General features: G+C 40.1%; 1 protein-coding gene across 6 annotated transcripts in view; it reads left to right on the top strand.

Annotated features, from left to right (window-relative positions):
• LOC144492745 (anillin-like) overlaps window positions 1–26,650 on the top strand; it is a 62,975-nt gene that overhangs the window by 7,205 nt on the left and 29,120 nt on the right. For 2 of the 6 annotated variants that reach the window (XM_078211126.1, XM_078211127.1), the window contains exons 3-11: window positions 656–862; window positions 2,588–2,697; window positions 4,925–4,991; window positions 11,277–11,455; window positions 16,920–17,024; window positions 19,789–19,900; window positions 20,502–20,642; window positions 21,650–21,981; window positions 24,437–24,579. In XM_078211126.1, coding sequence (XP_078067252.1) covers window positions 656–862; window positions 2,588–2,697; window positions 4,925–4,991; window positions 11,277–11,455; window positions 16,920–17,024; window positions 19,789–19,900; window positions 20,502–20,642; window positions 21,650–21,981; window positions 24,437–24,579 — 1,396 coding nt within the window. The remainder of the gene's footprint in view (window positions 1–655; window positions 863–2,587; window positions 2,698–4,924; window positions 4,992–11,276; window positions 11,456–16,919; window positions 17,025–19,788; window positions 19,901–20,501; window positions 20,643–21,649; window positions 21,982–24,436; window positions 24,580–26,650) is intronic. The other 4 variants (XM_078211128.1, XM_078211129.1, XM_078211130.1 and 1 more) reach the window with 3 other exon arrangements.

Below are 26,650 nucleotides of genomic sequence, written 5' to 3' on the forward strand. Positions count from 1 at the left end.
ATTTCTAATCAAATAGCGCAGAAGTCCCTGATTTCCGAGTGTAAACTTGGCAAGACAAATCCAATCCCTTCAACAGTCTAATCTCTAATTTTGCTGATGGTTATCAACGATCACGCACCAATGATCATAGAAACCCTACAGTACAGAAGGAGGCTATTCGGCCCATCGAGTCTGCACCGACCACAATCCCAACCAGGCCCTACCCCCATATCCCTGCATATTTTACCCACTAATCCCTCTAACCTACGCATCTCAGGGCTCTAAGGGGCAATTTTTAGCATAGCCAATCAACCTAACCCGCACATCTTTGGACTGTGGGAGGAAACCGGAGCACCCAGAGGAAACCCACGCAGACACAAGGAGAATGTGCAAACTCCACAGACAGTGACCCAAGCCGGGAATCGAACCCAGGTCCCTGGAGCTGTGAAGCAGCAGTGCTAACCGCTGTGCTACCGTGCCGCCCCCTGCTGACAAATGTGGGTCCATTGCAGCTGGAGACAGGAGAATTTATAATGGTGGGCATGTGTGTGTGGGGGGGGGGACCTTGTGTGTGTTGGGGGACAAGAAAAAAGTATCTGTTTTGAAAGGGGTGCTGCCTATGAAGTGAATATCTGTTGTTGTGTGTGAATAGTTAACGGAATTCCCTGATTTCCAGAACTGCCAGTAGATTCGCTAAAGAGACAGAAGTGTTCTTTCTTGGATGAAGAAAGAGAAAATGTTAATCCTGTAGAATCTGCTTTAACTTCCTCCAAGAAGTTTCGAGCCCTAGAGTATGAGATCAAACCAGATACTCCTGTGGTTCCATCGGTGAAATCAAGGCTTCATAGACTGGCCGAACAGCGGAAAGCTTGGGATTCAGATGGTATGACTTCTGCCATGCTGTTTTTTTAAAACTTTCTTTCCAAGTTTATAATATTTTATAGTATATTATAGTATTTTAAATCATAGACTCCTTGCATTGCAGAAGGAGGCCATTCAGCCCATCAAGGCTGCACTGACGACGATCCCACCCAGCTCTATCCCCATATCCCCACACATTTACCCTGCTAATCCCCTGACACCAAGGGGAAATTTACTGTGGCCAATCAAACTGACCCGCACATCTTTGGACTGCGGGCAGAAACCAGAGCATCCAGGGGAAACCCATGCCGACATGGGGAGGGTCACCTGAGGCCGGAATTGAACCCAGGTCTCTGACACTGAGAGGCAGCAGTGCTAACCACTGTGCCACCCTGCTGTCCTAGAATGATATTCATTTACAATTTTCTCCTCAGTGCAGCCAGTTATATGTACAGCTCTGTAGGCACTGGTAGCCCTCTGTTACTTCACTTACCTAATCATGGTGGTGGGAAATCTAGTTGTCTGTTGTGCCCTGCAGCAGCCAAAACTCAGATGGACTGATTGTTTAGAAATTAGGAATGTGGCGCCATACTGAATCCGTTGCAGGAGCCACCTAATCACTGTTTAATTGTCGACGCGCACTTGCCTCTGACCGTTGCTTCTTGGCAATTGTCATGCTGTTCCATTGTACATTGTTGTGAAGTTGAGTAGAGTAATTGTAGATAGGGAAAAAGCATTGCATGGTGCCTTTAAAAAGGTGGTGCTTTTTCTGTGCTTAGAAAGTTTTAAAAAACTGCAAGTGCATAAAGAGTGCCCAAAATGAAACATCCAAATTGAAAATTTGTAATGTACGGCCGAGCAGCAGGATTACCAAGGCAACAGGCTTTCAGGTATTTGAATTCAGCCTATCAATTTGAATTGGGCATCTAGATCCCAATAATCTATTAAATTTAAATCCGATGGTTTTGGCAACCTAGGACCAATTCTATTGTGGGGGATATTGATATGTCATCACAGGTACAAAAAGAAGGGGGCAGTGCAACAGAGGAGGTTAGCACCTGCCATAGTTCATAGCTTTTAGCTCAAAGCCTCATCTAGATAGCAGAGAAGGCCCAGAATATTCCAGAAGAGAGACAACCTGGTTGAAATTTAGAGAGTGATTAAAATTCTTTTTTTTTGTTAATAAGTGGGATTTGTATTTATCTGAACAGCATTCCATTAAAATCATGTTTTATTTGGTTTGTTAATAGCTTAGTTGACTTGTTCACTGTTAGTTAGATAAATAAATTGTTATTTGTTCACTTTAGAGAGTGTGTCAGGGAGTTGTTTTGATTTAACCACAAAGTTACTGAAGAGCAGATCGTACCACTTCACACTCACTCTTACAGACTGTGAGGTGAAGTACTCCCCTTTGAGTGGTTAGGTGTTAGTTCTCAGAGGGGCATCCTACTTCTGCTTCATAACAACATGACAGTCTCAATTAAGTATATGTGAACAAAACTATGTAAATGTAAACTTAAATGCTTAGCAGCAATCTATTAGTGAGGCATTCAACATCTATCTACAATTTAAAATAGCCTGGCAGTTTGTTATAGGCAAAAGCTAAAATTCTGAGGTTAACATACACAATCTTGCAAAGAAAATTATTTTGATGCTTTGGAGATGGCTTGTTTACATGATGTAAGTGGTGAGCTGATAGCCAATAACTAATGAGAGTGCTTCCAATAACTATTGTTTTAACTCTCAGGATTTTCTTGTGATGAACCAGTATCTTTGGGAATAAAACATGAACAAGTCTTTCCAGAAGAAGCAACCAACTCCTGGAAGGATGATCTAACTAGACCTGCAATTAAGAAGGTACCTAAATCTGCCCATGATTTGAGTCCTGAAAATAATGTGGTCATTTTATTATCTGAACCGTGGGGAGAGAATATATGAACTCATTTAAAGTGCCTTTTGATATCTGGGATGTATTCACCTTCTCTTCCACTCCTCCTTCTCTAAACAGAACCGTAAGGATATAGTCATAATACATTCTTTTTTCTTAATGGCATGGTCTTGTGATGTATAAGCATTGAATGCTAGTACACCATAAGCAAAGGACTAAGTGATATAGTCTGGTCTTGTTTTAATAGGTCAGTAAAAAAGTTAAGTCACCATTGGCCCAGTTGACCTTAGGCTGCTTCTCTTATAGGGGGGGGGGGGAGTGCTGACTGGTGACTTATTCTAAGGCAAGGTTGAGAAGTCAGGCCTTCATGAATAACTTCAGCTGGTACGGGAAATTGAACCCACGCTATTGGGTGTCACTCTGCAACATGAACCAGAGCTAAACCAACTCTCCAAATTATAATGCTGGGTGTGAACTATTTGATTTTAATGGTTCCTAGTTTAGTTCTTTTTGTTCTGTTAAAGACAAAACCAGATTTGCAAAAATCAGTTGTTGCTCCTATTGCATGTTTAACTTCAACTCGTGCTCAATTTGCTCCATCATTTTTACTCACTCATGTCAGTCAACAAATGCATGGGAACAGGAAGATGTGCTGCAGTGATAAATGTGAAGACCATCCAATCATGAAGCTACAGCTAGATTTTTATATACAGCTGTGTGGGAATGTTATTACTACTTCCAGAGTATAAAGCATCTAAACATCTTTACACTCTGCCCCTTCCAGCCAAATGTCACACTGCTGAAAACTCAATGTTCGCTTTGTTCCATCAAAATTGTTTCCATACTCTAGATTCATACAGTTGGGTACTTATTGAGATCAGCACATCCTCTTTTCACTACCTGTGTTCAAATTTGGCAGTCTGTTCTGCTATAAAGATGGGACCGTAACTGGGCATATTGATAATGTAACTGTATACAATAAATTGAATCTTGATAGAAAATATGAATATTTTTATTAATTTTTCTAATCTTAATCCTTACACACCAACCCCCACCCCCTCCACATTGCAATGTTTTAATTTAATCACCAGAATTTTTAAAAACGAAACAGCGTTGGTAAGACTGACATGTATTGCCCATCTTGGCCTTTTATTGCGTCGCTTCTATTTGCAGCTGAAAGTAATTTCCTAGGTCACTTTCAGAGTGATTAAATGTCCAACATTAGTGATGTGAATGGAGCCATGTAAAGACCACATCAGGCAGAGGCGGCACATTTCATACTCAAAGATTGGTGAACAAGGGTTTTTTTGGCTATATTGAGGGGTTTTAATTTGTGATCTCTGGATTAATAATCCAGGCATCTAGATTTTTCCTCTACTAACAGAATAGCTTCACTGCTCTATCCACATGGTACAGTTGTATCTCGAGGCACCAGTTGGAAAGTTCATTGTTTATTGAGCTCAATTAAAGTTGCAAACCACTGCTGTTGAAGAGTATTTTTTTCATGCTCTAATCTGTTTGCTATTACTCACCAGCAGGTCACCAGTGAATTGATCTTCATTCATTCCGAAATCCACAACCCACATTCTCCTTCTGCAGTAAAGTCAAATCAGAGGAATTTATTTTGGCCCATAATACCAAATTCCAGCAGCAACACTTCAATATGGTAGTGTGAGCTGTGGCTATGTACACCACCAAGATCACAGGATCAATCCTTGATCTGTAAATGGTGGGGGTACTAATGTCTTTTGGGAGGCTGAACAAGGAGGATAAAATTAACTTAAAGCTCTAACTCCCAATTGGCTAGTATCTACTAAAAAATGTTATGGGATTAAGATCAGGTCAAAATCAGTATCTATTTAACTAGTTTGCCCTTTCTCGAGATACCATTATGATTGTTAACCACTTGTAAGATGTTGGGGTGCTGTATCTAAAGAAAATTAATCATCCTATAGACTAGGAAGTAAGGGCTGATCTCATTAGGATCAACTAAGTTAAATTCTTTCCTAGTAATGATTTTGTGTAAAACATTCTTTTGGCAAAAATGTGATGAGGCTAACTGGAGGAAAATTGTAGTTCTATTTTGTTTTTATAACTTGATCTAATCTGTGCTCAGCAGCTGACTTCCCTGCCACTTGAATTTCCTATTGGCATTATCTAAGTTCGATCTAATGAACAATTTAACTGTTGAAACAGGCCAGAAAGGAGACTGAAGAGAGAGCCATCTTCAGTTACACAAAAGAGAAAACTACAAAGATCTCAAGTAAGTGTAATTTGTCTTTGAATCCTATGTACCTATAATTAACTATATCAAAAGTTCTCTGTGACTAGGTTACTTCCTAAAACTATTGCACTTTAGTTTTGGCATGTGAATGTGAAGATGCATCTTCGAGGCTAGCAGTTGTACCAGTTTTATTCTGTTGAAAAAAAAGATTTCCGGTGGTGATAGAATCCCTACAGTAGTAGGAGGCCAGTCGACCCATCGAGCCTGCACCCGACAACAATCCCACCCAGTCCCTATCTCCGCAACCCCATGTATTCACCCTGCCAATCCCTGACGAGGGTCAATTTACCATGGTCAATCAGCCTAACCACATCTTGATGTGGGAGAAAACCAGAGCACCCGGAGGAAACACCCACTGACTCGGGGAGAATGTGCAAACTCTAGTGACTTGAGGCTGGAATTGAACCCAGGTCCCTGGCGCTGTGAGGCAGTGCTAACCACTGTGCCACAGTGCTGCTCATGATGTATGTCCAACTTTTATAATTAACTTAACTTCCTGTTGTACTGTTGAGTGTCTTCTTGCCTTGTACACATGATAGGATCTTTGTCATAACTCTTTCCCTTCATCTCCTCTCTCCTATTTTCTCCATTGTACCTTTTCTTTTTGTCTTATTATTTTCAAATTTGTTTCTTAAAATTTTTGTACACTATTTTGAATGAACTTTGCAATGAAGACTTGGATCATTAGTGTTTACAAGGATTACTTTTGTATGCATGATTAGCTCCTGCATCTTCAGTTAAGTAAATAATAAGTGTTGAGCTTTAAAATTTAGCAAGTTTTAAACTTTGAAAAGCTGAGCATAGAAATTAATAGATGAAAAGGACTTATCTGAGTTGGGTGCAATTATTTCTAATTTATAATTGTAATTTTCATTGTATCAATTACCAAATAATTTTGAAGGCAATTTCACTAGAAGTCATTCTAGCACAATGCTTTTATGGTTATTAATATAGCCACAAACAGTGGAAGCAATTCTAAGTATAAATTGTTCCGAACCCCACAAATTGCAAACCACTATGTAGTGTTACTAAAATAATTTAAACTGTTGTAGTAGACAATAGGATACATTTCTTATTTTGAAAGCAATTGCAGAAACATTGCCTACCTGTCTGTTGCTTACCCTTTATTTCTCGGGGGAAACCTCATTGTGTAGGAGCAGCAGTAAGGTAGGTTGAAAATGGGTGAAACTGCAGTCTGGTTCTTCAGGCAGGTGATTCATGTAACTGGTAATGTTTTGAGCACACGAATTGGTCTGGAGTTTACCGAAGCTATAATAAATGTGATATGAGGAATAATGTTTTCATGCAATGTGTGATTATGGTCTAGAACGCAGTGTGGTGTGGAGTCAGAATCAATCTAAACATTCAAAAGCAAATTAGATTGTAATGTGAAAAGGAATAATGTGCAAGGTTATGGAGCGAAGGCAGGGAATGGCACTGATTCTCAATGAGCTGGTGCAGACACAATGGGCTGTAACAATTATGATTGTTACAGCAATGGAAATGTTGTTCAGTCAGTTCACTGAGACATGAATTGTTATAATATAGACAGAATAAACAACTGGGTGAATTCTGGGAAGATGTGTCAATTAAACCACAGCGTATATCTTGACGTCATTGCTTATCTGGGAATGAACTCTTGAGATGTCGACATGCACCAGTTCAGATATGTCCTTGCCATCTATTAATTTCCATTCCAGTATTTTTCAGGTTTAAAAATCTAAATTTTCAATTTTTAACATTTATTACAATTTACCCAACTGTGATGCTAGACCTAATCATATGCAGAAATAATCATATAAACATTAAAGATAGAGGCAGAGCATATTTTTAGAAACATTGAGGGAAACACAAAGGACAAATCACAAGGGGGAACATGAGAAGGCAAAGAGAAGGAGATAGTGAGGAAGAAGGTAAGTCCGAGACACATGTTAATGTTTGCATGAGACAAGCAGTGACTGTTATGAGAAGTGTATCATCATCCACTTGTGCAATACTATTGTCTTAAGTTTAGCATCTCAATTAGGTTTAAGATTCCCACCTGATGTTTATATAGACTTATTACTGTGGCTGATTCCAATGATCTGTTGGCTTGGCAATGTGGACTGTTAACTGGCTTGGTTTGACATGATGGCCAAGTTAACTTGCTTTTTGCTGAAAATTGGCTGGACTTATCAATGACCCCAGAACCGCTGGAAATCCCAGGAACTTTATTTATAAAAATATAATGTCATGAATTGGTGCAAACCAGTGGCCTTGGTATGAATGCAGAATGAGGTCTGGGTCAACGTGTTGCTAAATGTGCCTTGAGCACAACTTGATTTACTTTGGAAGATGAGCACTGACAGCAAGTTTTTGAATTGTATGCGTCCTGACAAAGTTGGTCTAATTTACCTCCTGCCTGTGCTTCCCCACTCCCAGAGCAAATAAACACATCATTCCTCCTCTCACCTGAAGTGACTTGGGATGAGGGGAAAGAAGGGGAGGTTGGTGTGGACAGATATGCGTTTCTTGTTCTGAAGTGGTTGCCTGATTAGTCAAACAACAGCCTGGCATAGCTGTACTTGCCAATTCATAATTTGTGGCCAATGTCCAGATGCCTCCAGCACTATCCCTAGGTTATATACCGTCCCACAGGCAGGACAGACCCCCAAAAAGCTGTACAGTAGTATACAGTTACGAGGGAGTGGCTCTGTCATAAAGCATAAAGTCAAATTAAAAGAAATCTGCCTCTGATTAACACCTGCTGTCATCCCTTGCGTAATGAATCAATGCTCCTCCATGCCGAACACTACTTGGAGGACACACTGAAGGTAGCAAAAATGTACTGTTGGTTGGATCTTTGTCTGTCGTATGTGTCTCAGCAGGATTACTGACCAAGTTGGCCATGGCCTGAAGGGCATAACTATCAAAATGTGTCTGTGACAAGTGGTGAGAGAAGCAACACGATGGAAAAACCTACTTGATCTTGTCCTGACCTATCGATCTACATGAGAAGAATCTATCTCTGACTGGCAGAGGTGGGACAGTTCATTGTATGGCACTACTGCCATGTTAAATGAAAAGACAAATTCAGCAGTGCAAAACTGAGCGCCTATGACATGAAGCACTGTGGGCTATCTGCAGCAAGAGAATTGTATTCAACCACAATTTGTAATCTAATGACAGATCCCTTGCTCTACTATTAAGGTACAGGATCCAGCTCTGATTCAATAAAGAATGTAGCTGAGCATACTAGGAGTTGACCTCGCATATATCAAAAAGTGCCAACCTGGTGAAGCTATGACAGGACAGCGTGCACGCTATAAATAAGTTATTCTATTTCCCGCGCTGAGAATTGGGTCAAAGCTCTGCAGTCCTGCCACATCCAATCCTAAATGATGATGGGCAATTGAACAAAATGGGAACAGGGAGCTCCATGACCACCTCCATCCTTGGTGATGACAGAACCCAGGCTGTGAGTGAAAACAGCAAACCTGAATGATTTGCAAACTTATTGAGCTAGATGCGCGATATGGATGATCACTTTTCTGCATCACGTAGTGACCAACATCTCAACAGTGTGCTCCATCTACAAGATACACTACCGGAATATACTCCGGCGCTTTAGAAGCACCTTCCAAACCCAGAAGATCGCGGACTGCAGGTGCATGGGAATACCACCACCTGGCCACACACTGTCCTTACTTGGAAATATATTGCCATTCCTTCACTGTCGCTGGGTCAAAAATCCTGGACTCCACAGCACACTGGGTGTATCTGCACTACATGGACTGCAGCTGTTTAAAAAGGTGGCTCACCACACATTGAGGGCTTGAGAACTGCAGCTACAAGATGAGGTTGATAGGCTAAGGTTGTTTTCCTTGTTCTGAAGAGGCTGAGTGACCTAATTGAGGAGCCTAGATAGGAAAGACGAGTGTCTCCTAGCTGACGGGTCAATTACCAGAGCGCATAGATTTAAGGAGATTGGCAGAAGGATTAGAGGGGACATAAGGAAAACCTTTTTCACCCAGAGGTTGGTGGGTGTATGGAATTCACTGGTATCTGCATCTGAAATGCTGTAACCTGGAAGACTACAGACCAGGTGCTGGACAGTGGAATTAGTGAATGACTAGTTTCTTTTCCTCTTGGCTGCCGTGAACACAATGGGCTGAATGTCCTCTTACTGCACTAACTTTTCTATGTTTCTAATTGGAGGTAGGCTGGTCTCGCTAGGAACACCTACATCCCGTGAATGAATAAAAACGGTGCAAGTCTTGATTCGCTCCACATATATCAAGAAACAGCTGACTGCACTGATCCCAGCAAAGACTATGGACCTCGATTATGGTGCTGAAAACTTGTGCTCCAGAATGAGCCCCACATCTAACCAATTTGATCCAATAAGCTTCAACACTGGAAAACTTATCTAGGTTATGTCCCGTCCACAAAGCATGACAAATGCCGTCCAGCCAATTATCACCACATCCGCCTACTCTTAAATCAAGGTAATGAAAGGAGCTGTGAGTGTTGCTAGCCATTACAAATTACTTCCATTTGGGATTAGTCAAGACCCGCTCTGCTTCAAACCCCAGTACAGTCTTTTTCCCAAACGTGGACAAAAAAGTTGAATTCCAGAGGTGAGATAGATGACTGCTCTTGACATCAGCTGGCATTTTAATTGAGTTTGCCATCAGGGCGCCCCGGTAAAATTGAAGTTAGTGGAAATTGGAGGTGCAGAAACCCACCATTGGTTGGAGTCATACCTAGCATCTCTGCCTCAGGACATGGCTGCAGGAATTCCTCGGGGCAATACCTTTTACTCACCAACTTTCAGCTGTTTCCTCCGGTAACCAGTGGTGGTGATCAGTTTTGTTCATGACTTGTAATGTCCATATGAACTAGACCTGGACAAAATTCAAACTTGAAAAGTGACATGGTAATATTCACAACACAAATACTGGGAATGATCATTTTCAATAGATAATAACCATATCCCCATAACATTCAATGGCATGACCATCACTGAAATCCATACCACAAAAGTGCTGGCGATTATCATTTAAGAATCAAGCAGCCTACTTGATTTAATGCCCCATACACCACCTTAAATTTCTTTGTCTCTGCTATGGGTATACATTCAACAGCACCCGTGACCTCTACCATCGAAAAGAGCAATGGCAGTAGGCACTTGGGAATGCCATCATCTGCAAATTCAATGAGATATCTGAGAGGACAGTTCCTATTCTGAGAATTATGGGAGCCTTGAATCATTGCTCTTGTGCAACAACTGCAATTGGTGCCATTGTTCATGTGGACAAATGCACGTGAGATTTGACATTTTAAAAAATTAATTCAAAACATGTATGCTACCTCATCTCCTGGTTGGCAGGTATTCTCCACTGTAAAACATTTTAACAAACAACAAAATGACAACTTCCCAGATCAAAGCACTCATGGCCAACCAGTAATGGAAACTTATCCCAGTTGGTAGTATTCTGATTCATCAGTCATGATTGTGGTCTGAGAAAACAACCTAGGCAGATTCTTGACTGGATTACTGAATCTCTTATTGTCACAGTAGTGGTCAGATGAGAATCTGCTGCTTTGGATGGACTCTTAAAGTATCTATCTCTTTCTGCATGAGGGCAAGGAATTTGAAGTCCTGGCCAGTTTCTTTCTGTCAACAGTAGAAATTAAACAAACTGCTACATGTACAGACATATTAGTGACTCGCTTTCTTCAGGTACTATTCCCTAAGAGGGCATTGAGAACTGCGGACTTCCACGTGTTGGCCTGTGGCGATACGTTACAAGCCACTGTAGTGGCTTGCAGTTGCCTTCTGCAGATTCTGGCTAACCAGGCAACTATTCTCCTACTTAGCACGTGCCATCAGTATTTTGGAAGGATTTACAGGTTGATAACCTGTTATGAGTGCACCCTCCATGGTCACTTGAGTTTTATGGCATGGTGGGATTCGAACCTCGGGTTTGTGGCTCAGGGATACTACCTCCTGAGCCTCAAGGCAACCTTGTCAGGAATTACAATTGGAAAAAGACTTTTTTGGTGTAAAGTGCTTTGAGCTTGTGTGCTAAGGCATCCAAAGTTACTTGTGCAGTACTGATTTTGGATGTTCACTTAACAGAAGTTGCTAACTGTTCTGGACTGGGATGTGGCTAGACCTTTTCATTGCAGAGAAATTTTCTGAGGTTGCTGATTTTTAACAAGTTTGTCTTGTTGATGGTTATTAATACCACAATTGACTCTTTTTTTAAAAAAAACTAGGTGTTGCTGTGCAGTCAGTTCGAGAGAGATTTGAAGAGATGAATCATGAGAAACAGAACCAGGAAGGAATAGCATGCTGCTCTAAGATCGCTGCAATAACTCCAAGTACAAAGGCCATTCAGGAAATGTTGCTTCAGGAATCTACTCCCAGTACATCTAATGTCATCCGGATGAAAAAGGTAAACTGCAGTCCACATTCATTGATTTAGGACATAGAGGCGAACAGATCACCATTTTAAATATAACATTAGTTCCAGCACACTTTTTCACGCTTTGGGGTCTGATTCATGCAGGAATGTAGCTGGAGTTGGGGGAAAGGAAAGTGTTTGAAGGCATGGTCAAATATATTTATTTTAGCAAGGATTTTGAAGGTGATGAGAAATAAAGTAAAGCAGATTGTGAAGACATAAAGTGGCTGAGTGACTGAAGGATGCACTATCAATGGTTAAGTTTAGGAAGAAAGAAGGCATGTTGCAGAATTAGGATGGGGAATTTTTTGTGTTGAAGAATTCTGATCTAATGTAGGTCAGCAAGAGTAGGGATGATAGTTGGATGACACTTTGCATTGGGATCTTTTTAGTGAGGTAAGAAATGGTTCAGGATGAGCGTTTTGATGAAGTTAAAAGAACAGGGCATTGGGAAAAGCTTGATCTGGAAGTGAGAAAAGATCAAAGGGTTTCAGTTTAGCAAGCGACAGTGGAGTTTTAGAAATTTTATGTACATAGGTGCCCTTGGTGATAATCTAAGTGACATTAAAGGTAAGATTGGGATCAAACAAAGGAATTTGGAGCTTGGATGAAATGAGGGGTTGACTGAGTTTTTGGCAAGAGCCACATGAGTAACAGTAACGGATTTAAGTGTTGTCTCAAAGGCAAAGTTGGGTAATATTGCCAAGAGGAATTGTGTGGAATGTTGGTGACTTTGACCAGAGTGGTCCAAATGCTGTGGGTGAAATGGAATCCTGACTGCACGGATCAGCGAGCATGGAGTGGGTGATGCATTCTGGAATTTGAGGATGGGGTTGGTTGGAAAGGATAAGGTTACCAAGGAATGGCTTTTTGATATGGTCCCAAGTGGCAGACTGGTCACAAAAGTAAAAGCCCATAAAATCCAAAGCAAAGTGGCAAGTTGGTTCCAAAATTGGCTCGGAGGCAGGAAGCAATGGATGATGGTCCGTGGATATTTTTATGACTGGAAAGCTGTTTCCAGTGGGATACCACAGAGCTCAGAACAAGGTATCTCTGGTCAGTTGGGCAGAACAGTGGCAAATAGAGTTCAATCTGGAGAAGTGATGCATTTGAAGGATGGCAAAGGAGTGCACAATAAATGATAGGATACTGTAGAGGACCAGAGAAACCTTGCCTGTCCACAGACCCCTGAAGGTAGGTGGATAAGATCAAGGTGGTATACAGGATACTTGTCTTTACTGGCTGAGACAATTGAAAGTGTATAAGATAGTTTTCCCACAGCTGGAATACTTTATGCAGTTCTGATCACTGCACTATCGGAAGATATGATTGAACTAGAAAGGGCATAAAGGAAATTTACAAAGTTTATTTATTAGTGTCACAAGTTTACGTTAACAGTGCAGTGAGGTTACTGTGAAATCCCCTAGTTGCCACACCGGCGCCTGTTCCAGTAAACTGAAGGAGAATCTAGCATGACCAATTGGCCAATGCAGCTAACCACCGCATCTTTTGGACTGTGGGAGGAAATTATGCAGACACGGAGAACGTGCAGACTCCACACAGTGACCAAAGCTGGGAATCGAACTTGGGTCCCTGTCGCTGTGAGGTAGCGGTGCAAACCACTGCCACCGTGCTGCCCCATTTGTGAGGCTGCTGTCTGAGCTGGAGAATTTTAGTTATGAGGAAAGATTAGATAGGCTAGGATTCATTTCTATTAAAAAGAAGAAGCTGAGGAGAGATCTAACAAGTGTATAAAATGATAGGGTCTGAATAGTGAATTGGAAGGAAGACCCTATTACTTTTGTTCTGAGGCCCATAACCAGGGGCATAAATTTGGTATGAGGTTGGAGGTTTAGAGCAGATTCAGGGAGAAATCTTTTCAACAAAATGGTGTTGGAGACTTGCTGCCTGAAAGAATAATACAGTTAGAAACCCACATAACCTTTGAACAATGTTTGAAAAGCACTAGCAATGCACTAACCTACAATGGTAAGGACTTGCATGGATGTGATGGACCGAATGGCCTTTCCCTCACTGTAGATTTCAAGGATTCTTTTGAATGGATAAGCCATGTCAGAAGAAAGGGCATTGTTAATGGCCTTTGCAGAGATGGATAATTTCAGTTAAATAACTGAAAGAATGACACATCAAAATTTTACACTTTATAGCATTTTACTGTATCAAATGACTAAAATATTGACTGAACACATTATGTAGTCAGATTAAACTACAGAAATATAGTTTTTTGTTACATCCCCAAAATTACAAGTCTCATAGTAAACAGTTCAGTTGCTTCTAGTGGATTACTTCCTTTCTTCTTTCCCAACAGGGTAGCTTCTAATCCCAGAACTGCCATTCTTGGTAAAGGGTTATACTGTAGATTTCCAGCTTTAACTTCAAGCTAGGCAAACCTTCTAGTCTCTCAATTCCTTATGGGTTCTGTTTTCAAACCAAGCATGAGTTCCCACCTGCGTTCTGTATGATGAAAAATGGACTGAACAATTTTGGAGGTGCAGGCTTGGGTAATTGTATCATTTTCTATGTTCTCTACCTCTCAGTTGGCTGCAGACTACCAAGACCAAACTGCAGAAACTCTTTCAGTCTGATTTTTATGGGTTAATAGGGAAGCCTGTAACCTGATCTCCAAATAAAGTAAAACGTTTATTTATTAATCACGGTATTATTAACACGGTAATGAAGTTACTGTGAAATTCCCCGAGTCGCCACACTCCAGCACCTGTTCGGATCAATGCACCTAACCAGCACGTCCTTTGGGCTGTGGGAGGAAACCGGAGCACCCAGAGGAAACCCACGCAGACACGGGGAGAATGTGCAAACTCCACACAGATAGTGACCCAAGTCGAGAATCGAACCCAGGTCCCTGGCACTGAGGCAGCTGTGCTAGCCATGGTGCATCCAATGGCTTCCTTACCCTCTTCCCAACACATTTAATGTATCCAAGTAGAAATGTTAGTTATTTCTGATCCCAAATTCTTGGAAGTAAAGCAATAGCTTCCAGCACAATTGTTTGCAACATGATATCAATATCACCTTTTTGGGAAGGAGACAGTGTCAACAAGTGTAAATACCTTGCATCTCCCTTGCAAAACAATCTTCTTCTTCTGATCTCTAACAATTAAACCACGTAGACTTACCATTGAGCAGAATGTCACATGACTGCTTTCATTTACCCTAATTTTTAAGTTACAGCCCCGAATTATATCATTCTTAAAACCAAAAGACAGTCATAAAGCCTATGGCAAACCTCACTATCAAACATCTTTTTTGATGAAAGCGTTAAATAATCACGTGTTGCAAATAATGTTAATTTACAATGTAAAATTAGATGCTAATTTATTGTACAAACCGTCAAGTACATCAATTGGACCATCATATACAAACTTCAATGAGAAATGACACTCTTGAAGCTTCCACGTTTGAGTAACATTACACTTGTGTTAGTGAGTATATATGGTGGATTTCGAGTCCACATTGAGCAAACTCCTTCCGTAATAGCAGTGCAGATGTACCTGTACAACATGGACTGCAGCCGTTCAAGACAGTTTGCCATCACCTTCTCTGGGGCAATTAGGGATGGGCAATAAGTGCTCGCCTAGGCAGCAAAGCTCACATCTTTTGAATAAATTTAAAATAATTAGGGTAGGATGCACTCTTTGCACCTCCTGGCAGCTATGCCCTTGCTTAATTTTCTTTCACCCCTCATTGTGAACAGCCTGGCAAATTAGAAACTTTTGAAACAACACAAGTTTTATGCTTTGAAGCATTTGTTGTTTTTCCCTGTTGCATTGTTATGGATGTTGGATGAAGGGTTTGTTATTATCCTGTCCTCTGTGAAGACAAATGTTGCAAGTGGAAATTGTGCATATGTGGTGATCTCTGCATAAACAGACCCAAGTTGAGAAAAACTCCACAGTCCTGAAAAGGTTAAATGAGTTGGTGCTTGCCAGCAGACATGTGATCTGTTAACTTGTTTTTTTTAAACTTGCTGAGCTGTCCGATGGTAGGAAACTGTAGAAGCTTGAAAATGCAGCTGCTGACGTGTGGAAGGGTTGGAGGCTGAAACTTTGCCTCCCAGCTTCCTGACGTCTGTCGGGAGCTGAGCAAAAGAAACGTCAGTGCTGAAATAATCAGGTACTGTTTTAAGCTAAGTAGTAAAAGCTACCATAAGAAAGCTGTTTAATCTTAGCTCTATACCTGACTGTAGAACACTGTTATTCAAGGTCCCCTTTCCATTCAGCAATCAGTGCTTATTTTGTTTGTAGGATTTCCTTTGCACTGTACAATACATCTGTATGCTTTCCCTTTAAGTGTTCAGATTGTGTTAAATCAGTGTGGGTGACTAATGAGAATTGGTGTGAAATTCTTAAGTAGCATCCAAATGCTACATTAACAAAATGCAGAGCGCAATTCAAATCTTTGCTAAATTAAAAGAACAATACTGTATGTTAGACATGCTGTGGCCATCAGGGTAAAATTACAGGCAATGTTGTCGTTTTGGATCATGTAAATAGTGAGCCAATTGTTATAGACTTTTAATGAAATTGATTTTGTGTTCTTGGTTTGAGGCAACGTAAACAGTAACAACTGATGGAGTGGTCTGAATATTCATGTACTGCAAGAAACTGCTTGGACCAAGAAACCAAAAGTTCAGTCATCTAACTCTGCAAAAAAGTGCCAGATTGACAGTTTAGTCCTGATATTATGGAGGATGTAGTGAACCATAGCCATCCCATTGCACTGGGAACCAATTATGACAACTGCTGTGCAAAGTCCAATCCCCTTGATTATGCAGTGTCACAAATGCACCTGTGGCCAGAGTCTTGATCTTCAACTTGACATATTGAATTGCATAGCAGGATGTGTTGCTGTGGGAACGTTTTGTTCAGAGGATTTCCAATACTTTTTAAGGCTGTATGGCAACTGTAAGTTTCCTAGAAAGTAAGGTAGTTTCTGCTAATCTTGTTCTCTGGTGGTGATGGCTACTTTTGGCTTCTAATATGAATTTCTAGTCGTGTGGCAGAGCCCACTTTTAGATGTATTCATTTTAATTCAAATTATTGCCTTGGTGCATAATGATGAAAGAAGTCCTTTAGGAGCCGGCAATAGCCTTCATTGTTGATCTTTTTGCCCCACTAGAATGAGATGATTTGGATAGTATTTCAGTGTGAAATTTTTGTCTTCATGCCAGCTAACTTATTTGGTTTCAGGACCAAGTCAGTTCCCGTGATAGCAAAGGTTTTTTGGCTTTGTTTGGGAGTAAACCTGAAGAAACACAATCTATTTGCCTGACTGAAATCTACTTTTCAATATGCCTTGATTTTTAACTTCCAGAAGTATTGGTTTGCTAGCTGTCAGTAGCGAAGGAAGAGTTTCTGATCAAATCCTGTATGATAGGTGGATTGACTGACTGGCTGTTGTGCTTTTATGCCTTTAGGAGCGGGAACAGGAACTTGCAATGCTTCGGGGTAAGACTGACGGGAACAATCCCTGGGTGGAAAAGAAGACATCCAGATCCTGCACAGGACTCAAGCATTCTGGGGTAAAAAGGGATACTTTCCACTTCTACAAATGTCATCAAGTGATTTTCAAGACAATTTAATTAGTTTTCCACTTAAATATTATTGGTGTCTCTTCACTTTTGATATCAGTTTTTGGCATATCCTTCATGAGTTATGAACATTTTAACAATTGGCAACCATGGCTCTTTATTAGATATAGGATAGATGTTTTGGAAAGGTCCTAAAGAGATTCATCAACTTATTTCTATTCTTGGCCTTCCTTTAAATGGGTAGCTCAGCATTTTGTGTTGGCTTGTCATGAGTATTTGCATACACTTTCTCAGCCTTGTTGCTAACTTGAATGGATGGGCAAAGAAGGGTACTGACTTTGCATAAATATTTTTGAATTTTCAGTTGATTCACCTGGCTTTGGATTTTTAAACACTCGGCAAAGCTTAAACTCACTTGCTATAAGCAGCTCTACAAAAAAGGATTTTAGAGATAAGCAGTAAACCTTTTCTATTATGAATGCAGCAGATCTCAATCAGAGGGCCATTTGCATGTTGCTTGGTGAGGGTTAGCCATAGAAAGTAGTTCAACATTTGCACACTGTAATGGATATGATATCAAGCATGCTTAGTATGGCCTGTTACAGGAAGCATCTAAGGTAACATGCATAGGAAGAAGGATCAGGAAGGTCGGGGCCATGTGAGCATGCCAGTGGGAGAAATGAATTCTGAGCGACCTCCAGGTGCCCATGGAATGACCACAGTAAGTTAATCCCCAGGGCCTGTAATTGAAAACCATACCCTCTATTTGGAGGACCAATCCTATGATTATGCTTCTTGGGTGACTTTTTAAACTGTGATTTTTAATAATTTGCTGAGTACATCAACATGTTCATGGATAAAGAATTTTAATACATCAATCAATTCACTTGAATAGATAATTGTCATGTAGTTCAAAACAATAACTTAAATTCTAAATTGAGCCAAATTATTAATCCTAGGAGTTGGAGATGATCTGTTTCCATGGTTCAAATCAAGTAATTGTACTGACATTTTAAATCTCTTTCATGGTGAAATTTTATGGAGATTTTTCTTATTCCTCCATGGGAAGTGGGCATCCCTAGCTAGGCTAGTATTTATTGTCCATTCCTGATTGCCCTTTAGGTGGTGACGTGCTGCCACCTTTACTGTTGTCTGTGTGGTGTAGATACATGCACAGTGCTGGTGGGGAGAGAGTTCCAGGATTTTGGAAAGTGCTGTTGAAGGAGCCTTGGTGGGTTGCTGCAGTGTATCTTGTAGATTATACACTTTGCTGCCACTGCGTTGATGATGGGATGGAGTGGATGTTGAAAGGGATTGATGGGATGCCAATTGCACTGACTATTTTGCCCTGTACAGTGAATAGATTTTGGAGTTGAACTTGTCCAGGTTGAACTCATTCAGGCAAATGGAGAATATTCCATCAGACTTGTGCTTTGTGGATGGTGGACAGGCTTTAAGGAATCAGGAGGTGAGTTACTCTTGCCAGAATTTTCAGCCTACTCTCGTACCCGCAGTTCAGTTTCTGGTCAATGGTAGCACCCAGGATGTTGATAATGGGGGTTATTGTGATGATGATGTCATTGAATGTCAAAGAGAGATGGTTGGATTCTTGTTTGTTGAAGATGGTATTTGCCTGGCACTTGTATAAATGAGAATTGTACAACTGTTTCCAGCCTTACAGAAGATGTTGCCCTTCAGCTTGCAAGTGCAAACTTCTCCATGTCAATTTTTCTCTGGTGCTCCAATGTGCTCTTTCACACTTTTTTTTTCTGGCTGTCTGGCCGTGATTTCAATACTCCAGATGCAAGCTCGTTTTTATTCTTCCTTCTGCTGAGTTCTTCTCCTGATTTTTATACTGTTATGCACTTGAGCAATGTTTAAATCATTTTTATCTTTCCAGTGACTTCCTACATAATAGGCGACTGAACCTCAAAAGTAATTGACTACAAGTGCTTTTGCACCACCCTGGGGATATGAAAGTTGTTTTATGGACATGGGTTTGTTTGCAGTTGAAATTTTTATTTTGTTGGGTGTGCCATGCTTTGTAATAAATGCTTAAATCACGCCATTTTCCCCTTTTTTTATAGATCTTGCTCATTGTAACAGTTTAATTTTAGCACTGGTTGCAGCATTCCCTGTGGCCATCTATTTCAGAGACACTTAATCTTGAAAGCATCAATTTAAGGAATGAAGGAAGTAGGCAATGAGCAAAATGTAAACATGCAAAACAAAAACACACGGGGAGGCGATGGTAGTGTGAATCCATTTTCGTCAATTGCTTTTTGTCTTGTTTAATTAAAGTCAAGTCTAGATTACGCACAAGTAATACTTCACCTAGGTTACCTGCTGGTTGTTGTGAATTTATTTAACATTTTGACACTAAATATAGCATTACTTGTCACTGACTATGTATTTATCCTTTTACACATTCGCCCCTTTTTTAAAAAAAAATGCCAGTCGCAGCTTATCTGTGAGACATTAAATTGGGGGCCCCTCTGTTCCTTCAGATGGATGTAGGAGCAGAGAAGTTCTCCTGGTTTCCTATACAATATATATATCTTTATATATAACGATGGTCACTAAAGTAGATAAACTGGTTACTTGTATTTTTGTGACTCCTTGTTATGTAAAAATTGACTGCAGCATTTCCTTACATTACAAATTGCTACATTTTAGTATTTCATTGGTTGTAAAGCTCTGTCCTGAGGATACAGAATGTAAGATTTTTCTTTACATATCTCTTTCTCCAAACCAGGAAGGGCTAAAGAAAAGCACAGAATCCCAAGAGAACACTATACATGACAATGATGTGACTTCACATGATGAACACAGTGAAAAGTATGAAGACATCCTCCGGATTAGTGAAGGTATGAATGATGTGCATCATTATTACTTGATCGTCAACTAATAGCTCCACTGCCAAGTATTTGATCTATTCTTGCTGATGGCTAATTCCTTCTGCTTCTGCCTTCTTGCATGACATTTGGTTTCTACCATTTGAGGCCTGTTTGTTGTACTACCATGTCAAGCTGCAAACTGAAATTTAACTTCATTAAGCCTCTCTTTCACTTTTTTTGAACCTCAACGCGAAACATTTTTGTCCTGAAATCTTCATTGGTGTTGGGAAGGTGATTTAAGATGAAGGACCTGAGTTTTCAGGTTACACGAGCAAAATTCCATTTCTTCTCTCATTTGAATTAGATGTAGGAACAAGGCTGGGCATTCATATCTTTATTCTTCCTTCTCACTTCAATTCAAGTTCCAGTATAGAAATATTTGCAACCTTGGTCTATCACTGTGTACGTCTGTCAAAGTAGAGATATGTAATGTGACTTGTTAGTTCCAATAATTTAGTATATTATCTTGATATAGTTTGCATTTCCTGCCCTGTACTATGATGGAAGATGCTGACAGGTTTGCACATTGTTCAGTGTATAACCCTTATAAACTATGTTCATCTCAAATTAGGTGATTGCAAGGGAGAAGCGCCAATGGATTGGTCTATTCCCCTCAGGAAGGTTACTTTTGCATTAGAACCACAAACCATTCCATCGTCAGACTATGTAGAAACTGAAAGCGATGAGAATGAGAAGTGCCTCACTGAAATTGGTATGAAAATTTTGCCCTGGTCCCTTAATTATCAAGATACAAATTTATTTCTGAATTTTTAAATGCTGATTTATATTCGGAGGAATGGGAAAAGAAAATAGCACTTTTTTTGTGTTCTTTACAAGTGGGAGCTGTAATGAGTTCTCATGGGCTGCCCCTCGGGTGCCACCTAGTAGTGGGAAGGGAAAGCAAAATGGTCCCTCCTTTCTGGCTCATAGTGGAACAGTATTGACTGTTTGGTGCAAGGGGGGAGAGTGAAAGTGGATAAATTTGATTTTATGAAGTAAACCTTTTAAGCGTATAGTGCAGCATGTACAATTTGTCTGTTTATGATTATACTCCTATTCCAGAAACACATTGCAGAATAAGTAGTTTGAATGCAGTAAAAGGTGTTAAATGGGAGATGAGTAACCCAAAACTTATAGTGGCAAACTCCCACAATTGATCCGTCTACATCTTTCCTGACCTACCAATGAGTGTCCATACTCTTTTTTAAAAAATGTTTTTAAATGGGGGAAATATTTAAACACCGGTTTGTAACTTTAGTATTTTCAGTATTTCATAGGGGTGAGTTCTTTCACCAAATGAATCATCTGTTAGGGTAGTGTGCCACTGAACCATATTGAACAAAGAGCCTAGATTGATCCTGAGCTGACTGGCACAGCAGTTGGGTTTTTTACCCTTTGGTCAGAAGGCAAATTTCCAGCTTCTGAATTCTATCCAGAAACCTCACGAATGTATGTAGTCTCTACAAAAATGTGACTTGATTAGTCTCCTATAGTCAAATAGGCTGCTGCTAGTTTGAGGATATTAAAAAAGTGGCTATAATTTTGTACATGTCTTCCTTTAACTCACTTTTCTGCAGTAAAAGTAATCTAAGTCTTGCTTTTTCAAAATAAAGTAGAAAGAAACTTAGTCTCATCTATAACATTTTTGAGGTCTACTCCTGTAGCACATACTTGCATAAATGAGGGTCTTGTTTAATTGTTGCTTTCTATCTCGACTAGAGTCGAGCTCCCAGGAAGAATTGAACAACTCTGAAATAATTGATAAGCTATTTGAAGGTGTGCTTGACTCAGACAGTATGGATGAAAAAATAGAAGAACCTCTGGCTAAAGAACAAATAATAGCGGAATTGAATGCTGAAGAGCAGTGTGATGATGTGAAGTCTGAAACTGAGGGAGAGTCAAAAAAGTCCAAAACTGAAGATCAGAGTGGTGATATGGAGTCTGAAGCTGAGGTGGGAGATCAAAAAGAGAATGATGAACTGACTTTACCCAGTATCTCCATTTTGTCTCCACTTGCTAAGTCTATCAAGTTGGATGCTGCAGCTCCTCTTGTAAGTGTACACTCTTCCAATGGTGGTTATTCTGTTCAAACAATTGCAGTTTGCCTATGTTGGGAATCAGATTGTGTAAGTATTGGGTGTGGAAAGCTCCAATAACTTAATGACTTGGTTTTCTGCTGCTTCTGTCCTCATTTTATGATTTTTCAACAATCAAAGTCCCAGACGGGTTGTTAATCCTGCTCCATATGTCTCTTATCCAACACCTGCATCATGCTAGTTGTACCAGACTCGATGAAATTAACTGAAAGATGAGGACTGAAGTACTCTCTTTTTTTAAACTGCCCATTCAACTAGTGCCTTAATTGGAAATCCCCATTGGCTCATGGCCTCCTGTGCTCCATAAACCATCATATTTGGATTTTACTCTTGAAAACATTGCAGGGTTTCCATAACTCTTGCATCTATTGGCACAATCTCAATATTCTAGCCCTTAACCATGTCATTGTGTATGTGACCCAAAACTATTAAACTTGATGAGCAATGTGTCAAAAATCTTAAATTTATCACATTTGGATTGAGCCTCTAAAGCTTTGCAATTGCTTAATTGCTGGCTTTTTCTTTTTAAAAAAACTGAGCTTCAAATGAAACCGAGTCCACACTAAATAAAATAGAAATAGTCTATTTACGCTTTTAAAAACAAGGGCAAAGAAGTTGAAGACATGCAACTTCTAGTGATAGAACAGAGGTTTGATTTGATTTATTGTCACATGTATTAACATAGTGAAAAGTATTGTTTCTTGCACACTATACAGACAAAACATACTGTTCATAGAGAAGGAAACGAGAGAGTGCAGAATGTAGTGTTACAGTCATAGCTAGGGTGTAGAGAAAGATCAACTTAATGCAAGGTAAGTCCATTCAAAAGTCTGACAGCAGCAGGGAAGAAGCTGTTCTTGAGTCGGTTGGTACGTGACCTCAGACTTTTGTATCTTTTTCCCGAAGGAAGAAGGAGATGGAAGAGAGAATGTCCGGGGTGCGTGGGATCCTTAATTATGCTGGCTGCTTTGCCGAGGCAGTGGGAAGTGTAGACAGAGTCAATGGATGGGAGCCTGGTTTGCATGATGGACTGGACTACATTCACGACCTTTTGTTGTTCCTTTTGGTCTTGGGTAGAGCAGGAGCCATACCAAGCTGTGATACAACCAGAAAGAATGCTTTCTATGGTGCGTCTGTGAAAGTTGGTGAGAGTCGTAGCTGACATGCCAAATTTCCTTAGTCTTCTGAGAAAGTAGAGGCGTTGGTGGGCTTTCTTAACTATACTGTCGGGGAAACCAGGACAGTTGTTGGTAATCTGGACACCTAAGAACTTGAAGCTCTCGACCCTTTCTACTTCGTCCCAGTTGATGAAGACAGGGGCATGTTCTCCTTTGCACTTCCTGAAATCAATGACAATCTCCTTCGTTTTGTTGACATTGAGGGAGAGATTATTGTTGCCGCACCAGTTCACCAGATTCTCTATCTCCTTCCTGTACTTTTCTCGTCATTGTTTGAGATCGGACCCAGTACGGTGATGTCATCAGCAAATTTGAAAATCGAATTGGAGGGGAATTTGGGCACAGTCATAGGTGTATAAGGAGTATAGTAGGGGGCTGAGAACACAGCCTTGTGGGGCACCGGTGTTGAGGATGATCGTGGAGGAGGTGTAGTTGCCTATCCTTACTGATTGTGGTCTGTGAGTTAGGGAGTTCAGGATCCAGTCGCAGAGGGAGGTGTCGAGGCCCAGGCCACAGAGTTTGGAGATGAGTTTCATGGGAATAATAGTGTTGAAGGCTGAGCTGCAGTCAATAAATAGGAATCTGACATAGGTGTTCCAGGGTTGAGTGCAGGGCCAGGGAAATGGCACCTGTTGCGATGGTAGGCAAACTGTAGTGGATCCAGGTAGTCCGGCAGGCTGGAATTGATCCGTATCATGACTAACTTTTCGAAGCACTTCATAATGATGGATGTCAGAGCCACCGGCTGATAGTCATTAAGGATCGCTGCTTGGTTTTTCTTAGGTACCGGGATGATGGTCGTCGTCTTAAAGCAGATAGGGATCTCAGATTGTTGTAAAGAGAGGTTGAAGATGTCCGTGAATTCCCCCGCCAGTTGATCCGCGCAGGATCTGAGTGCTCGGCCGGGTACCCCATCCGGGCCAGTCGCTTTCCGTGGGTTGACCTTCAGGAAAGGTTGAGGGGAGTAAGGAACAGATTGTTAAAGTAGGCACTAGGGCAGAAGTATCTAATTTGGCTTGTCAACACTTAGGCTTGCTAATGAACTATCAGGCTGCTTATAGTAAATTTATTCACTGACCATCGGTCATATTAGTGGAGTTCCTCAATTCCACAGTCACTGAATTAAAATTGCTATTTAATAAGCATTTTACAGGCTATGGGGCTAGTATTTGAAAGTAACTTGGTATTCTTGATATAACATGCCTCAAAATATTCTTTCCTCTATTTGGTAGACTGCCGTACTCTCATCACTAAACAATAGCCTAACCGAATCTTGCTGCTCACCCTACTCTTCGCTTGAACTGGATGCTCCTAGACGAAACCAAGATCCAGCTGAAAATCTTTCACCCGTTGTTGAAAGTACAGCATTCTACAGGTACTTTCCCCTGCAAGCATGATATAAAAATGCATCTTGATGCACAGCAATTTCAAAAATTTTAATCCTTACCAGTTGCTTCCTGTTTGTAAAGAGGATTTCTGATATTTCTTTGACAGAGTTTTAATGAACTGATCAATAGATCCCTTTTAAAACCGAGTTTTAATCCCTTTTAAAACCGAGTTTGGGCACTGGCTACGAACAAAAGTAGGCCCTTTATTCTTTTCTGCCATTCAATGTATGGCTGGTCTGTATCTCCATCCATCTGCCTTAGTTCCATAATCACTGAATACCCTTGACCATTAAACATGCTATATCTCAAGATTTAAAATTATTAACTGAGCCTTTTGTTGGAGTATTTCATACTTCTACCCTTTGTGAAAAGAATGGTTGCCTAGCTATTGGATGACTTGGCTTTGGTTTTTAAGGCTATATCATCCCACCTTGGGCTCCCCCACTAGCAGAAAAAATTCTCTATGCTATTAATTTTCAATCAAGCTATCTATAAAGCAGTGAACAAAAGTCAAATTTGTAATCTCGCATCTAATAGGAGTTGGAGGCTGGTGATTGAGATTAAAGGGGAGCCACATTCAGCAGACTAGGATCCAAAAGGTCGAATCCCCTTTCTCTTGCTAGTGCTCTTGTGTTTAATGCTTGAAGTACTGGCAACATTATGGTGTATCTGCACTGTCCTCCTTTCAAGGCCAGTATATCCTTTTCTGAGGTGCGAGGCCCAGCCATGTACACAGTACACCTGATGTAGTCTAATCAGTATAGCTGTAGCAAACCTTGCTCCTTTTTAAAACATATTCTAGCCCTTTAGTTATGAAGGCTAACATTCTACTTTTTTGTACCTGACTACATTGTTACATAGGCTCCTAAACTTCTTTAGACTTGCATTGTTAATTAAATGATAAAAAACTAGAAACAATCAGATTTTTTCTTTTTGGGTCAAAAATGGGTGACTTTGTTTTACCTGTGTTGAAATGCACTTACCACTATTTTTATCCATTCACTTAATCAATCATTGTTTCCTCTAATCTTTGTCATTGGCAAACTTGGATAAATAGCTCTTTATTGTGCTATAGTTGAGACCATAGCACAGATCATTGTGGGGCACACCGTTATCTCCATTCAGTATGAGCATACTACTATCTTCTACATAACCAGATCAATATTGGCCTTAATTACATGAACTCTAACTTTTAGTTAAGATTTCACATACGATTTATCAAATGTCTTCTGTTAATCCTTTTTAATTTAATCTGTAGACATTCCCCTGTCTACTACTTCAGTTATTCCCATATCAAAAAATTATATTTGTTGGGCATGACCTACCTGTTACAAGTCCATGTGGGTACTCTGAAATGAGCACACATCTTAACATGCTTTGTTACTGATCTTAATTAGAAGTCCCAATAACTTTTCCACAACAGATTTGCAAGGCTATAATTTCCAGCATTTTCTCTCACCTTAATATAGTTAGTTACATTTTGCAAATTTCCAATCTAATGTAGCAATTCCTGAATTGAGAGCTTTGAAGTTTATGGCATTTGCAACTTTGTCACCAACTTTTAAAATATTGGAATGGAAGTCATTGTGCCCTGGCATTTGTCCATCTTTAACACCATTACTTTTATTCTGATACAATTTTCTTGTTTGTTTACTTTCATGAGTTGCAATCTTAGGTGCATTATTAATTTCACTGGAATATTGGACGCACTATCTACCTCTACTATTGAGGCTCCCACAATTCATGGTCTCTTTCATTTCTCATATTATGCATATGTTTTCAAAGGGTCCACATTACACTTCTCTTTTGCTTCTAATTTAATTTGTAAAACTCATTAATCTTGATCTTTGTCATTTTGCTATTTATAGCTCTCCCAGTTGCCTGAATTTATATTTTGTACTGCAATTTTATATGTTTTTCCTTAGCTTCATCTATTTTGTCAGCGATGACATTTTGGTAAGTAGAGCTCTTGCCACTTTTCAATTAAACTTTCTTGCTAATTTGTAGTTTTACCTGAAGTCTTGACCAGTTTGCTGTCATAGGTCTGTATTTCATCCA

The sequence above is a fragment of the Mustelus asterias genome, chromosome 4 (assembly GCF_964213995.1).
Source record: "Mustelus asterias chromosome 4, sMusAst1.hap1.1, whole genome shotgun sequence".
Classification (NCBI taxonomy): Eukaryota; Metazoa; Chordata; class Chondrichthyes; order Carcharhiniformes; family Triakidae; genus Mustelus; species Mustelus asterias.